This window comes from Trichechus manatus, unplaced genomic scaffold (genome assembly GCF_000243295.1).
Source record: "Trichechus manatus latirostris isolate Lorelei unplaced genomic scaffold, TriManLat1.0 scaffold00004, whole genome shotgun sequence".
Lineage (NCBI taxonomy): Eukaryota > Metazoa > Chordata > Mammalia > Sirenia > Trichechidae > Trichechus > Trichechus manatus.
The window spans coordinates 6,681,270-6,697,373 of record NW_004443940.1 but is presented as its reverse complement, the minus strand read 5'-3'; the positions used below and the strand labels follow the sequence as shown (position 1 = coordinate 6,697,373).

At 38.7% G+C, this 16,104-nt stretch overlaps 1 protein-coding gene across 2 annotated transcripts in view; it reads right to left on the bottom strand.

Annotated features, from left to right (window-relative positions):
• Positions 1–3,650: 3,650 nt before the first annotated feature.
• Positions 3,651–16,104, bottom strand: part of GCFC2 (GC-rich sequence DNA-binding factor 2) — a 59,384-nt gene continuing 46,930 nt past the window's right edge. Inside the window, exons 16-17 of one of the 2 annotated variants that reach the window (XM_023732414.1) lie at positions 14,042–14,166; positions 3,651–5,517 (exon numbers count right to left, since the gene is read on the bottom strand). In XM_023732414.1, the coding sequence (XP_023588182.1) occupies positions 5,400–5,517; positions 14,042–14,166 (243 nt within the window). In that variant the 3' untranslated portion in view covers positions 3,651–5,399. Of the gene's footprint in view, positions 5,518–14,041; positions 14,167–16,104 lie in introns of those variants that run through there. The other variant, XM_023732416.1, reaches the window with a different exon arrangement.

The following is a 16,104-nucleotide window of genomic DNA, read 5'->3' as shown; positions in this document are numbered from 1 at the left end:
TTTGCTCATCTCTGGGCACGATACTTTTCACCTCCTTCAATGGGCAGGGTCAGTCACTCAGGTATGGTACAGCAGAGCAGGTCCAGCTGAAGGGGAGTTGTTGGGGTGGGTTGTTTGTGGCACGTACTAGGGCCGACAGGGCGGACTGGGAATCAGTGTAGGGCAGGTTCCAGTAGGCCATGCCTGTGCTGCTTGAGAGTGATGTTCAGCGCACAGTGCAGGGAGGCAGGAAGGAGGGGGGAGATTGTGATGTTTAGAGCTAAGATGGGTATGGAAAAGAGGAGAGAGTAACAGGAGCCAAAAGCATACACACAAAAAAGAGTGCCAAGGGAGCTTGCTATTGGAGAGAGGAGAGACTGAGAAATGGAGAAAAATGAAAATGAAAAAAAAAAGGGTAAAATTAAAAAATGAATAAATAAAAATTAGAGGAAAAAAGGAAAGGAAGAAAAGCCCCCAAGGATCCTACTGGTGCGTCTGCTAGGACTGGGGAAGTTGCTCCCAGGCCATGAAATATAGCCTTGCTAGAAGGGGTAGAGGTGTCACACAGCACCAGGTATTCAGGAGATAGGAAGAGAAAGTAAGTATAGAGGGATGAGAAACTGGAAATGAAGAAAGGGAAAAAGAGAAGAAAACAAAGAAACAAAAAACCCCCAAAAAACCAAGAAAAAAGAAATGTCCTCAGGGATGTCACTGTGCATCCGTGCAGAGTAAGGGAGTAGCTCGCAAGCTGTGCAGTACTGCCCGGCTAGAAGGGGCTCCCAAGCCGAGAAAAGAAAAAGAAAACAAACAAATCAGAACAAACAAAAGCCCCGGGTGTCCCATCAGCATGGCAGCACAGGCTGGGAAGCAGTTTCACAGTCGAGTGGTGTTTCACAGTCTTTCAGGAAGAAGCAAAGATAGCGCATGGAGCCAGGTGTTTGAGAGAAAGGAGGAGGTGGTGAGAGGAACGGAAGAAATCTAATGAAGCAGAAAAAAGCAACACCAGCAGCCAACCAGTGGCACTCAGGGAGTCGGCCAGTGTGGGCGGGTGGAATCCAAGCAACACTGGGGTGAAGCCAGTGCTTCCCGGTCAAGAGACTGTGGCTGTAGGAAGCAGAGGAGGCTGACGGGGGGTGAAGAAGCGTAGGGGGTGGGAAAGCGTATATATCTGGTTACTGGTTGTTCTGTCTCCTGCTGGAAGCCCGTGAAGCTGCTTTCTTGTACCCCTGTTCGCTGATCTCCAATAGGAGTCCAAGATGGTGGATCTGTGCTGCGTTAGCTGATAGGAGACCTCTGCATGTATCTCTCCTCGCTCTCTGTTCTCGGTCAGTTTCTTATTCCATTTGGTGCTTGGCTGAGTTCTTTGTCTCTTCATTTGATGCTCAGGGTTTCAGGATTCATGTGTGACTCTGTTTGACTTAGTTTTTTGGATCCTTGCTGTGGAGGGACAGCATGGTGCTTCTGTCTATAGCGCCATGTTGCCTGGAAGTCTAATTTTTTTTTTTTTTTAAAGAATGTTTCCCATCATAGTGGATTCTTAAGCATGTTCTCCATGTATGCAGCATGCTAGCTGGATGTCTTTTGGTATAACTGTTACACGTTTGGCATGGATGGCACACATGTTGGTGTCTTCAAAAAGGCCAACCTCACTTGCCTCCTGCAAAGCACCAATAGCTGCGCTCTGGAAGCGCAGATCTGTTTTGAAGTCTTGAGCAGTTTCTCACACCAGACGCTGGAGAGGAAGTTTGGGAATCAGAAAGATAACATTTAATCCCACAGAGTGCCCCAGCACCAGGCTTGTAACAATGAGGTTTTTTCATTTCTCCAGTAGAGGGCACACTTGTGAGCGGCTTTTGTAGCCAGTTGCTTCCTGGGTGCTTTACCATGGTTGACTTGCAGGCAGTCGCTTTGTATGAGCCATGGAATAGAGACCTCCTCACTTACCCCTTCTTTGGCTAGAGCTCGGTGAGCTAGAGGCAGTGCTTAGATGAGTTTTTAACATCCATGAATCTATCACTCAAACAAGATCTAGAGCATTTCCATTGCCTCGGAAAGCTTGTGTCCCTTTCCATTCCCCCATCACCTTAGTTATGTCTCTCCTTATATTTAATATTAATGGAATAATAGTGTGTATTCTTTTGTATTTAACTTGTTTCATTTAATCATATTTTTGAGATTTATTCATGTTATTATACACATTAATAGAACTAGTTGCTTTTGATGGATTCTGCTGTGTCAGAGTAGAACTGCTCCGTAGGGTTTTCAATGGCTGATTTTTCAAAAGTACATCACCAGGCCTTTCTTCCAGGGCACCTCTGGGTGGACTCAAACCCTCAACCTTTCAGCTGGCAGCTGAGCATGTTAACTGTTTGCACCACCTTGGGACTCCCCAACAGAACAGCCTTGGCTGTCCTAGGACATTTGTATTTCCATATGAATTTCTAAAAAATCATCAGCTTTTTTTTTTTTTTCCCATTCAAAAAAGCTTGATGGAAGTTTTAGAGGAATTGCACTCAATCTGTAAATCAATTTAGGGAGAATAGACATCTTAGCCCAAACTGAGTTTTCCAATTCATGAATACACCGTTTTTCAGTAAAGTATAATTTTCTCGGTAAAGTTTTGTAGTTTTCAGCGCTGAGGTCTTGCACATCATTCTAAATTTGATCCTAGGGATTTGATGTTTTTTGATGCTACTGAAGATATAATTGTTCTTAAAAATTCAAGTTTCCAATCAGATCACTAGCATGCCCCTGGCTTTGATTTTTGTACCCTATGATCTTTACTGATGAGTTCTGGTAGATTTTTTTTTTTTTTTTGTGGGGGGAGGATTTCATGAGGTTTTCTATGTAGACAATCATGTCATTTGTGAATGACTCTTACTCTTGTATTTAAGTCTTTATGCCTTTTTTTGTTTGACTTATTGCATGGGTAGGACCTCCAAAACAATGCTGAATAGAAATGATTTGAGCAGATGTCCTTGCTTTTTCCCAATCATTAGGGAAAAGGATTTAATGTTTCACCATTGTTAGGTATAGATGTCTTTGACAGATGCCCTTTAGCACATGAGGTACTTACATCCCTAGTTTGCTGAGTGTTTTATTATGAGGGGGAGCTGAATTTTGTCAAATGCTTTTTATGCATCTATTGAGATAATCATATGGTTTTTCTCCTTTATTCTCATGTGGTGAATTATACTGATTGACTTCCAATGTTAAACCAAACTTGCCTTCCTGGAATGAACTCTATTTGGTCATCATGTATTATCTTTTTATATGTTGTTAGATTCAATTTGCTGATATTTTGTTAAAAACTTTTATTTCTGTGTTCATGAGGGATATTAGTCTGTCATTTTCTTGTAATATATTTTTCAAGTTTTGTATCATATATAGTATTTCTTAGGGCTTCATACAGGTAAGTGTCATTTTGTTAAGGGCTTAAAAAAATGCATCCACAACTCCATTATGAGGTGCTTTCTCATGGCCATTTTGAGGTTACTAACAGCCATTAGTAGTGCAGTGGTTAAGAGCTATGGGAAGCGACGGCAGCTAACCAAAAGGTCTGCAGTTCAAATACATCAGCTGCTCCTTGGAAACTCTAGGGGCAGTTCTACTCTGTCCTATAGGGTCACTATGAGTTGGAATTGACTCCACAGCAACGGGTTTTTTAAACAGGCATTATAGAAAAAAAATAAACAACAAAAAACCCCCACAAGAACACAGTTATCTTGTCTGATTCTATAAAAACTTCTCATTATTTATGTGAACAAAAATCTGAAACTATCTAGGGAAAGAACTGGGATGTGACATGGGTTGCAAGTCCTAAGTTTTATTCTTGCTAGCTGTGTTCCTTTTCTTTATTTCAGTCATTTCATAGTAACAACAATAAAAACAAAAAAATTCTGCACTAAAAACAAAAAAATTCTGCACTAAGGATTAGGCAAGTTTCAAAAATGTTTTTAAACATCTTCAACTATAGCACATGACAGATAAAAACCTTGAAGTTCAAACTCCAAGTATAATGAAAGTTAATTAAAAACAGAGTAGTTTAAATTGCTTTGTAGTTTTGAAAGCAGTTATATTTTCCAGTCTAAGAAAGCAAAAGAAGTCTCTCCACTCTACTTAAAAATGCAAGGGAATGCATCCAACGTATCTTTAATTAAAAATGCAAAAGTCAGAGGGAAATTTCCAAATGTCCACTTTAATGGTAAAAAAATAACAAATTTCATATGCAATAAAATATCTGCCATTTATGTAAAAAACATAAGGCTGTATGTACACACATGCACACATACATACACATATTTCTGGAAACAGAAAAAAGGTTATGAAAATAAAACACTAAAATGAAAACAGTCAGGACCTGAGGACGGCAGCTGTGAGGGAATGCTTTTCAGCAATGGTTTCAGTTTTCTAGAGGAGATTCTATTCCTGTATAATTTACGTAATTAAAATAAATTTTAAAAAAAATCCTTCACACTAGTGACTCAGGAGTCTTCATTTAATAAAAATAACACACCAAACTATTACATTATATGTGGCTTCCAAAGTAAAGGTAATAATGTCAGATGCCGGATGCTCAAATCCTACAACATAATTTCCACCCTATATCTTTGGAAGGGGCAAAAATTTGCAAAATATATATTTAGAGTTACCCTTGAATTATTTAACAAATAAATTAAAAAATTACTAGTATTCTTGTGCCTTGAAAAGTTTTCTTAATTTCTTTGCCTCAGACTTCCTCAGTTATATATTTTATCAGAAAATGAATCCCACATTCTAAGTATCTAAAATACCTGTTTCCTTTCTAAGCCTACCACCAATGACAACATATTTCTTTCACCAATAAAATTTGCTATTAAAAAAAAGACAATACCATTGCTGGTGGGAGTTCACTGGCACTCTCTCACACTTGGGTTGGCAAAGTAAATTGGTACAAATTTCTGAAGGGCAATTTGACAATCATTAGTTATCAAAAGCTGTAAAATGCCTTAATTAATACGCTTAGCAACTAATTCATTCCAATTAAGATGTCCATTTCAAGTTTTTTTTTGTAAATAGAGGTTAAAATGAAAAGAACTAAAAGAAGGTTTTATGGTTCAAGCGCTAGATTATTATTAACATGCTCACCTAAGCCAAAACAGCTATAAGCAAGGTTTCTTAAATTCCTTTTTTAAACAGGGAAACCTGTTGCTTCTGTGCATTTAATTCTTTCAAACACCTCAGCCTCAGACTTGGACTTTCCGGATACCAGCAGGCAGAATGTGGAGGTAGGGAATGGAGGGATGGAGTTTGGCTTTTTTTTGGCCAGTCCTCCACTCTATAACAGGGAATAAAAAAGAGGGACAAGCTGCTTTTCAAGCCAGAAACTGAGTGTGACTACATTAAAATTTCACTTTTAGTATTTTTCTACAATAATTTACTCAAACTTCTTTAATTAGTGATCTAAGATGGTCTAGGTGGTATTCTTCTATGAAGGATTCTGCTTGATTCAAAGCTTTTATTTTCACCAGAATAAGAATTATTTCTTTTACTTCATCCCTAAAAAAACAAAACAAATGTAAGTGTGAAGGCACAGTGGTCAACTCAGAACCTAATCATCAATAGCTAATCTGAAACAAAAGCTTTACCTTAAGCCAACAGCTAAAAATAGCATAAAATAGAGAGATGCTGCCTTTTCCACATAATTATGAAATTAAAAACAAACTATTAATGGATATATTCTGGCAAATTTCAACGTGAACGACTGTAAAAAGTAGAAAAGCACAGAAATTTAAGCAGTGGTGTTCTCGAACAAGCTTGTATAGACCATTATAGTGGGAACCATCATGGGAGTATTTACACCACAGACATTGGCAAATGCTACAATTCTGTGTTTATTTTCCCCCTGGGAGAACACCACTATATTTAAGTCCCTAAACATCTAGCATTTTTAAGTCAGGGGCTATTCAGTTTCATGTATTTAATTTTTTTCCTTGTTCTTTCTGTTATTGATTTCTAGTTTTACAGCATTATGATCAGAGAAGAATGCCTTGTATTATTTCAATGTTTTTCAATTTATTAAGGCTTGCTTTGTGGCCTAAAATATTGTCTATTCTGGAGAATGATCCATGTGCGTTGGAGAAAAATGTGTACTGTGCTGCTGTTGGGTGGTGTGTTCTGTATATTATGAGGTCAAGTTGGTTATGTTATTTAGACCTTCTGTAACTTTGTTGAGTTTCTTTCTAGTTTTTCTGTCCATCATTGAAAGAGGTGTGTTAAACTCACATACTATTATTGTAGAACTACTTCTTGGTTCTGTTAAGAGTTTGTTTTGTGTATTTTGGAGCTCTATCATTGGGTATGTAAATATTTATTACGGTTATGTCCTCTTGGTGGACTGACACTTCAATCATTATATAATGCCGTTCTTCGTCTCCTATAATGGATTTTCACTTAGTCTATTTTATTAGAGATTATTATTGCCACTCCTGATTTCTTTTGGTTACTGTCTGCTTCATATATATATTTTTCTATCCTTTTATTTTTTTTAATAACGTTTTATTGAGTTTTGGTGAAAGTTTACACAGCAGGTTAGGTTCCCATTTGACAATTTCCACATGAACTATTCAGTGACATTAGTTACATTTATCACAATGTGTCAACATTCTCTTTGTGTTCAGTTTGTTCCCTTTCCAGTACTGTATTTTCCCTGCTCCCTTATCTTCTCATCTTTGCTTTTGAGTAATTGTTGATATTTTGGTCTCACACTAATGATTTTTAAGTAGGGCACCGATCTTACGGGTAATATCCTTTATTTTGTGTGCCACTCTGCTATTTCACTAAAAGACGATCTCAGGGGATAGGCTCAATTCTAGGTTTAAAGAGTGTCTCAGGGCAATAGTGTCAGGGAATCCTCTGTTCTCTACTGCTCTAGTTTGTCTGGCTTCTTTTTTTAATAAGAAGTTGAGTTCTGCTCCATATTTTTCTCCCATTCTATCTGGGACCAACTATCGTGACCCCCATCAGAACGGTTAGTGGTGGTAGCCAGACACATCTAGTTCTTCTGGTCTCAGGGTAGATGAGGTCTTGGCTCGTGTAGACTTGTTTCTTCTCTTTTGGTTACCTTTTCAATGTTTTTCTCCTTGCAAGTAGAGATCTGTCTGTAGTTGTGTCTTAGATGGCTGCTCACAAGCTTTTAAGACCCCAGATGCTACTCACTTCACTAGGATGCAGATCATGATTTTTGTGAACTATGTTATGCCAATCGACTCAGCTGTTCCATGAGACTATGGTCCTAAGCCTTCAAATCCAGAAAACCAGTGTTGGAAAGTATTTGGTTATGTCTGAGGAGTATCTGTATTTGTGTCTTCAATGAATATATGTGCCTGCACCCACAAAACTGTATTTCAACATACCTACAGATACTTCTGTCTGTTCTCACCTATGTACACACCTGTACCTACCCATATACCAATATGTCTCATCCATATGTGTTCAAAAACTTTTTACTTTGGTTGTGCTCTGCTCACTACATCCGCATTTGGAGCCACTTTTCCCATCAGCAAAAATAACTAGTCTCTATAGTAGAGTATATAGCATACTTGAGCCATCCCCTCTCCTCTCCTTGGTAACCACCAATGAACATTAGTCTATCTATTCTTGTCTTCTTCTAAAAAAGAGATCATACAATATTTGTCCTTATATGCTTGATTTATTTCACTTAGGATTATGCTCTCCAGGTCCATCCATGTTATGTTTCGTGGACTCATCACTCTTCTTTATGGTTGCGTAGTATTCTATCGTATGTACCGCAGACTGCTTATCCATTCATCCGTTGATGGGCACTTTGGCTGTTTCCATTTATTTGCTATTGTGAATACAGCAGCAATCAACACAGGTGTGCATGTCTGTTCGTGTCATTATTTTTAGGTCTCTAGGGTATATACGTAGTAGTGGGATAGCTGGATCATAAGATAGTTCTACTTCTAGTTTTTTGAGAAAGTGCCATACCATTTTCCATAGGGATTATACCGTTTTATTTAGTCCCATCAGCAATGGATAAGGGTTCTAATCTCTACTAACATCAATACACAACCTATATTTGGTAAGTTTACTTTGTGCTTATTCTTAATGCCCTTACCTTTCTTTTTGGCATATTCCCTAGAGTAACACTTGCAAAGCTGGTCTGACAGTAGCATATTCCCAGAGCTTCTGTTTGTTTGGGAAAGTCTTGGTTTATCTGGTTTTTCAATGACAACTTTGCTGGGTAAAGAATTCTTGGTTGGCAGTTGTTTTGGTTCAGTATTTTATTTATGTTACTCCATTGTCTTCTGGCCTCCAGAGCTTCTGAGGAGAAATCTGCACTGATTCTTATGAAAGACCCCTTGGTATGTTATATTGAGTTCTTCTCTTGCTACTTTCAGAATTCTCTCCTTGTCTTTGGTTTTCAAGAATTTTATTAGGATATGGCAAAGAGTTGATCTTTTTGTGTCTCTTCTGGTTGGGGTTTGTATAGCTTCCTGTATTTGCAGGCTTGGTTTTCTGTTCCGGTCTGGGAAATTCTGATTATCTTTTGGAAGATTGTTTCTGTGCTTTTATTGTTGTTATGGTGTTCTGGGATTCCAATAATTCTGTTAGATTTCTTAACTGAATCCCACATTCCCTTTTGGGTTTGTTTGCTTTTCTTTGTTCTTTTCTCTTGAGACTTGATAAGGTCAGTTATTTTGTGTTCTAGTTCACTTATTCTATCTTCTGTCTGGTTCAAGTCTGTTGTTGTTTCTCTTGCTTTTTCGAATTCAGATGTTCTATTCTTCAGTTCCACCAGTTTTTTTTTTTTTTTTGATGTTTTCAATTTCCTTGTTAAGTCTCTCATTTTGTTCCTCCATTTGTTTCTTGATCTCTGCTAGTTAGTTTCCTGTGTGCTTTTTGGTTTCTTTAAACATATTTAGCACCACAGTCTGAAAATTATCACCTCTGCATTATTCTGGCCTCCACAGAGGAGATTTTCTTTCATGTTTTGCTTTTGATTGTTCCTTCTTCTCTTGGGATTTTATGTGTTTTACTACCTTTTGTTGAACTTGGGCCAATTTTTTTTTTTCTTTAAATTCTGTACTCTATTGTGGGAAAATTTTCTTATTGGGGCTCTAGTCGTGTAGCTGCCAAGCGCCCGGCTGTCAACTAAAAGGCTGGAGCCTGCATCCACCAGCTGCTCCATGGGAGACAGATGTGGCATACTGCCTTTGCAAAGATTCACAGCCTGGAAACCCCACATGGCAGCTTCTCTCAGCTCCACAAATTCACTATGAGTCAGACTGACTGAGCTGCAGTGGGCTTGGTATCTTCTCCTGAGAACCACTAGGTGGCACTCTTATCCTTAGTTGTTTTTCAGTGCTGATTCAGTCCTGGACATTTGAATTCTAGAATGCAATACACATGTGTGGAAAGGGAGGATTAGCTAGTCGCAGATGCTGACATAAGTGGTGGGGCTTGACTTTGCTATGGTGAAGGTGGGGCGCTCTCTGCATCTTTCCTCCATGGGCACCCTTGCACAGCCTTGCCTATGGTGTCCAGGTGTGGGCTGTTCCCTCTGTCATCCTGTTGGTCTGAGGCATTCCCCTCGCCCTGCTGCCATTGCAGTTCCTTTCAGTTTTAGTTCCTGTCTGCCTCGGGCCTCAGTGAGACTCAACAGCACTCACACAGCACCACGGTCTCCTTTCACTCCCTCCCAATGGTGTAGCCTGCATACTTCCATGGCCAATTTGCACTGTCTTAAAAAAAACTGGGCTAGCGCTTCCTCAGATTAGCTCCTTTTCTGTGTTCCCTGTTTGGGGTATTACCCAACCCAATCCCAAAATGGCTGTGACAAGCAAGCACTCCTGATCTCCCAGCTTCTGTGCTGATCTTGTTCCTCCTCTCCCCTGCTTCTGGACTCAGCCTGACTCTCCAACAGCTAAGGTGCTCTCCAGAATTCTGAGATCTCAGTCTGTGCTTGTTTCTATTCATTCTTCGTGAGTCAGTTGCCTGGGGAGTAAATGAGAACATACACTCACTTCGCCATCTTGCTCTGCCACTCTCCATCCTTTGATTTTTAACCTACTTATGTCTTTATGTCTAAGGTGTGTCTCTCAGAGGCAACACATCGATGGTTCATTTTTTTTTTCACTTGCCACTCTCTGTCTCTTGATTGGTGCATTTAAACCATTTACATTCAGTGTGAGTATTGATAGGTTATCAACTTACTGCTACCATTTTGTTATGCTTTTTTGTGGTGTTAACGGCTTCTTCTGCTTAATGTTCTGTGATGAGTTTTTTCTGTTTATGAATTTTCTTTTTGTATCTTTTGTTGTTGTTAATTTTACAGATACCTTCCTAAGTTTAAAACAGTCTGTTATATCTTGCTGTCGCCTTAACTTCCTCTCCATATGGAAGTTCTGTAAGTACACTGTTTATTTCTCCTTTTTGTTTTGAAGTTGTTGTTTACAGAGTGACATCTCTGGTTCCATTTTCAGCTCTGCAACCTTATTTTACTTTTGAGAATTCTTTATCTGGGTTGGTATGTGGGTGATGCTGTTGTGTCTCTTAATCTCAGGTTGTTGTCTGATGTCATTGGTTCTCTGTCCGAAGGACTCTTTTTAATATTTCTTGTAAGGTTGGTCTGGTCTTTAAATATTCCCTTGGTTTCTGTTTATCCAGGAATGTGCTAGTTCCACCATCATATGTAAAAGAAAATTTTGCTAGATATATGATTCTTGGTTGGTGTCATGATTGAACTGTGTCCCCAAAAATATCTGTCAACTTGGCTAGGTTATGATTCCCAGTACTGTATGACTGTCCACCATTTTGTCATCTGATGTGATTTCCTTATGTGTTGTAAATCCTATCTCTATGATGTTGATGAGGGGATTAGCAGCAGTTATGTAAAGTCAATCTATAAGATTAAATTGAGTTTTAAGTCAATCTCTTTTGAGATATAAGAGAGAGAAGTGAGCAGAGAGACATGGGGACCTCATGCTACCAAGAAAGTAGTGCAAGGAGAAGAGCGTGTCCTTTGGACCAGGGGTCTCTGCACTGAGAAGCTCCTAGTCCAGGAGAAGATTGATGACAAGGCCCTTCCTCCAGAGCCGACAGAGAGAGAAGGTCTTCCCTTGAAGCTGACGCCTTAAATTTGGACTTCTAGCTTCCTGGACTGTGAGAGAATAAACTTCTGTTTGTTAAAGCCATCCACTTGTGGTATTTCTGTTATAGCAGCACTAGATGACTAAGAGAGTTGGCAATTATTTTCTTTCAGGGTTTTATATATGTCATCCCATTGCCTTCTTGTCTGCAGGGTTTCTGCCAAGAAATCTGTGCTTAGTCTTACTGGTGGATCTTTGTAAGGGATATTTCATTTTTCATGAGCTGCTCTCAGAATTCTGTGTCTTTGGTTTTGGGAAGTTTGATTATGATGTCTTGGCGACTTTCTTTTGAGGTCTATCCTGTAAGGGGTTTGCTGATTTTCTTGGATGGAAACCTTCTCGTCTTTCATGGTATTAAGGAAGTTTTCTGCTAATCTTCAAAAATTCTGCCTGTACTCTTTTTTTCTCCGTCTCTTCTGGAATTCCTATCATGCGTAAATTAGTCCTCTTAATGGTGTCCTACATTTAGGCTTCCTTCATTTTTCTTCATTCTTTTTTTCTGACTGTTCCTCAAATTAGTATCAAGGGATTTGTCCTCTATTTAGTCAATTCTTTCTTCCATTGATTTAATTCTACTTCTATGTCCTTCCATTGAGTTATCTATTTCTGATATTTTATTGTTAATCTGGATTTCTAGTTGTTTTTGTATGGTTTCTAATTTTCTATTTCTTTTGTCATTTTGTTCTTGCATTGTTTTCCTGAATTCTTCTCAGGTTTTGTCTGTGTTTTTCTTGATTTCTTTGAGGATCCTGTATATATAAGTATTTTAAATTCTTTATCAGGTAGTTTTATTACCATTTCTTCCTCAGGAAGGTTTTCTGCCCCTTCATTTTGCTCACTTGTTTGAGCCATCTTATCCTATTTCTTCACATGATTTGTTAGCATCTGCCGTCTCTTAGGCATTAAGGTGTAACTTTGGTGGTGTCTGTTGGCTGGGCGTGATTTCCTCTCACTAGTGAGTATAGAGTCACACCCATGTATGAGTCCTCTGTGGTTAGGCTCGTATGTCTTCTCTTAAGACTGAGTGGAGGTGGGAAAGCAGATTTTTTCCTGCATATTGGGTGACAAGTGTTGGGTGGTCATGGTCCCTCCACAGCCCTTGTGGGAACACAGGGTCCTTCCAGGTTCATGCTAGCAGTTAGTGCGTTCTCTGGAGATGAGCACAAGATGTCTCTGTATCCACCGTGAGGGAATGCTACCCAAATGTACAGGGTAGGCCTGCTATGCATGCAAGAACTGGCTTCTCAGTAGGTGATAGGGTATCATGGGGTTTCAGCGCAAGTGCAGACAGCCTGCAGGAACTGTTTGGGTGTGCGATGTGTGATGTTATAGCTAGATGGACACTGGATGAGGGCACCAGGATCACCTGCTCATTGTATGGCAGAGGTGCAGATGGTGCCTGTCAGAATGTGATTGGTGTTGCTGATGAAGAGATATATGTCTGTCTGGCCGGTCAACAGGCGTGAGTGCGGAGAGCATTTCTTGCCAGTCTTTGGGTTAGGTTATGTGTGTGTACACTGCCAGTTGCTGGGTGGTTGGGGCGAGGGTGCACAGATCACTGGCTAGGTGGCACTGGAGCTTGCACTGCCGGTTGCTGGGTGGGCAGGGCGGGGAAAGAGGGGTCTCTTGGCTCTGGTTGCTGGTCTGGGGGTGGGAGTGTACACTGCTGACTGCTGGGTGTGTGTGACGTGTGGGCATCAGCCTCCAGTCACCAGTGCAGCTGCACAGGAGTGTATGCCATAGATCACTGGGTGGGGGAGCAAGGGAGGGTACATTGTTGGTCACCAGGAAGAAGGCAGATGGGGGAGCATGTTCCTCCAGTCTCTTGCATGGGCGCCAGAGCACTCCCTGAATCGTGCAGCTGGCAGTTAGGATCCAGCCCCAATCAAATGCGAGGAAGGGGGCTGTCCAGAGTCCAGTAAGGTAAGAAATCTCTAGCCACCAGTCCCAGGATCCTCCTCTCCACGAGTGCCACTCGCACAAATGATCAGGGACTCCCGTTTGTAAGTAGTTCTATCCCTATTTTCTGGCTCCCTCCCTGCTCTATGGTTGCCTGGATCCCTAGGGCTGTTGCTTGCCTTCTTGCACTGCCTCCTTAGATCTAGTTTATGTTCTGCTCACCTTGCTTCCCTCTGGGTTTGTCTACTCAGTATCTCCATCTTCTGCTGGGGATTTCATGAAGTTGCCTTCCTGTGCTCCTCACACAGGAATGCTGCTTGCTTTGTGTCAAGATGGCCATGCTGTGTCCGGCCAGCTGGCAGGGCTCCTATGGTCCATATGTCTCCTCATTCGCTGTTTTCATTTAGTTTCTTCTTCCTTCCAGTGTTGGATCTGATTTTTCATCCTTCTGTTTGCTGTTCTGGGTTCCCGGATTGTCATCTCTGTTTCACTTGGTTTCTCAGTTCCTTGATATTGGGGGACGGCATGGTGTGTGTGACTAAGCTGCCATGTTTGGCTGTATCAGTATCTGGCATTTTTAATGAGCCACCCAGACCAGAAATCTAGCTACTGTTGGGTAGAACACCAGGCTATATACTTGTACTTAACAAATGCTGAAATTTTAAAAAATGGCCATGAAAATGAAAAATACATTAAAAAAAGCTTAGTAAGTGATTTTTGATTTAATAATTTAATTCTAAATTCCTGTGTATGTGTAGTATAAGTTTTCTGGAAATGCATATTTTGGAAAAGATTTACATTTAAAAATATAGACTAATATGCATGAGGTGTGAGAATAGTGAGCAACTGCAAGGGTTACACATGAAAATATGTACTAATTCTACAGTACTACAGAATCACAAACAGATTTATAGAAGTATAGAAAAAGTACAAATATTTCTTAAAATGGCTGAGAACATAATAGAGTACTTGAATTATGCTTATGAAGATGAAAACAAAATATGTATTACCTGAATTCACTTCCAGATAACTTAAGTGCAAACTGCAATAAAAACTGGATGAAGTTTTCTAGCTGGGGAATAGATGTCCTTATGGCAGGATTTTTAAACCATTTTTCTGGGAGACATGCTGTTATCTGTTAATAAAAACACATGGTTGGTTTACAATAATGAGTTATCATCTAAGGACTTACCAACATAATCTCATTTAACACTCAACTGATTATGCAAGTTAAAGATTATTCTCCCTGTTTTATAGTTTATGGTTACATAAATTTTCAGAATTTTCTCTACTTGGTTTATGAAGGCTTACATACTTTTTAAAAAAAAATCATACTTTAAGGCTAAGAGCTTAAAACAGACTTTATGAAGACTCTCCAGTTATATTTCTTTCTATATTCTTAGATTCCTGAGCCATTAAATCTGTCGAAACATTTACAACTGAAACCCCAGAAATTTCCTAGACATAAAACATTTTTAGTTAAATACAACTAGTATAAAATATGTACATTCAGTATTATTTCACAGTAAGAAATTGGTTTTCTAGTATATTCTCTACATAAATAAGTTTAAGGAGTCAAGTAGGTGATTTTAAGATACACAGCATAAAAAAAAATAAAAATAAAAACTTTCATCTACCAATTCAATACAGTGCTTTAAATGCCCATGACAGCATAAGTCAATATATGGGCAGTTCTTCTTTTTGAAAAAAATGTTTATCTTATCATCATCATCCTAAAGGTACTACATGATTTTGTGGAAATTTTTGGTAAAAACATAAAAATATTAAGGAAAAAGAAAGAAAACCTTCCTCATAATGGAAGGAAGGAAAAAAGAAGGGTAAGAGATGTGAAGGAAAGAAAAATTTGAGATCATACCATTCACAGAAATCTTGGACAATCACACAGGTTATGCTGCTTTTGATAAAATCAAAATAGAAAATACAAAGTTGGGAAAAAAGTAAAAATACATCAAATACATAAAACCTTTATTTAACTTATAAAATACATCAAAAATAAAGGTTTGGAATGTATTCTTTCTAAAATAAATCTGATTATCAGCATTTAAAACATGGTCGAGGAAAAAAGATTTATCCTATTCTTGAATCACCTTTTTTAATTATCCAGATAAAACACACAGTGACTGCCTAAGGCAGAAGGTCCTACAAGTTTTGTGATGCAAACTGTATCTCTTTTAAAAAAATTTTAAAACCAGCCCTTACTGGCCTTGCACTTGCTTTCCCCTTGTTTTGTATCACAAGTCTCAATAAAATTCTCAAGTAACCATCTATCTTTTCCATAAACGACCCCAGGACTTAAAACCACATTTTCTTGTCCTGGTCTTCTAGCCATAGCTGTGGAGACAGTGATGTGTAAATATACTTCATGACCACCCTCATAGTCAAAGGGGACTAAACTGAACCTTAAACACACAACATGGATGACGTAAATAATTTTTGGTATATAATGTTTAAAACTTCATGATATAAAAACTATAGCCAGAGCAATCATTCTTGACAGAAGTTAATATATAAAGTTCGTATGTTGTTTTTTTCAAATTTTATATTATAAAGTATTTTCCTATATTCTTAAAAATTCTTCACATGACTTTTATGAATAGACCATAATGTTTTCTGGACATTTGGGTGGTTTCCAGCTATCTTTTATTATAAATAATGCTATGACAGGATTCTTTGTACTTAAATCTATATAAGCATCTCTGAGTTTTAACTTAGGATAAATTCCTAGAAATAAAATTACTAAGTCAAAAGGCAGGTATACATCATGCTAGGATATTCTCCAGAGAAGTTGTATTCTTCCTTCTATTACTGCAGGAAGCAGCTTCCCAGAACTGCAGCACTGCACATTCTAGGTGAATGGTGCTCCTGGAATGACGTGGGGCTGTTTCCTTGTATTTTTGACAACACTGGGAATTATAACTTTATTAATAACAAAAAAACTTTGCCAACAGGTAAACACTCTTACTATAATTTGTATTTCTATTATTAGTACTGTTAATCTTTTTTACATGTTTATTTTTACTTATCCTTTTTTTAAAATACTATTTTATTGTGT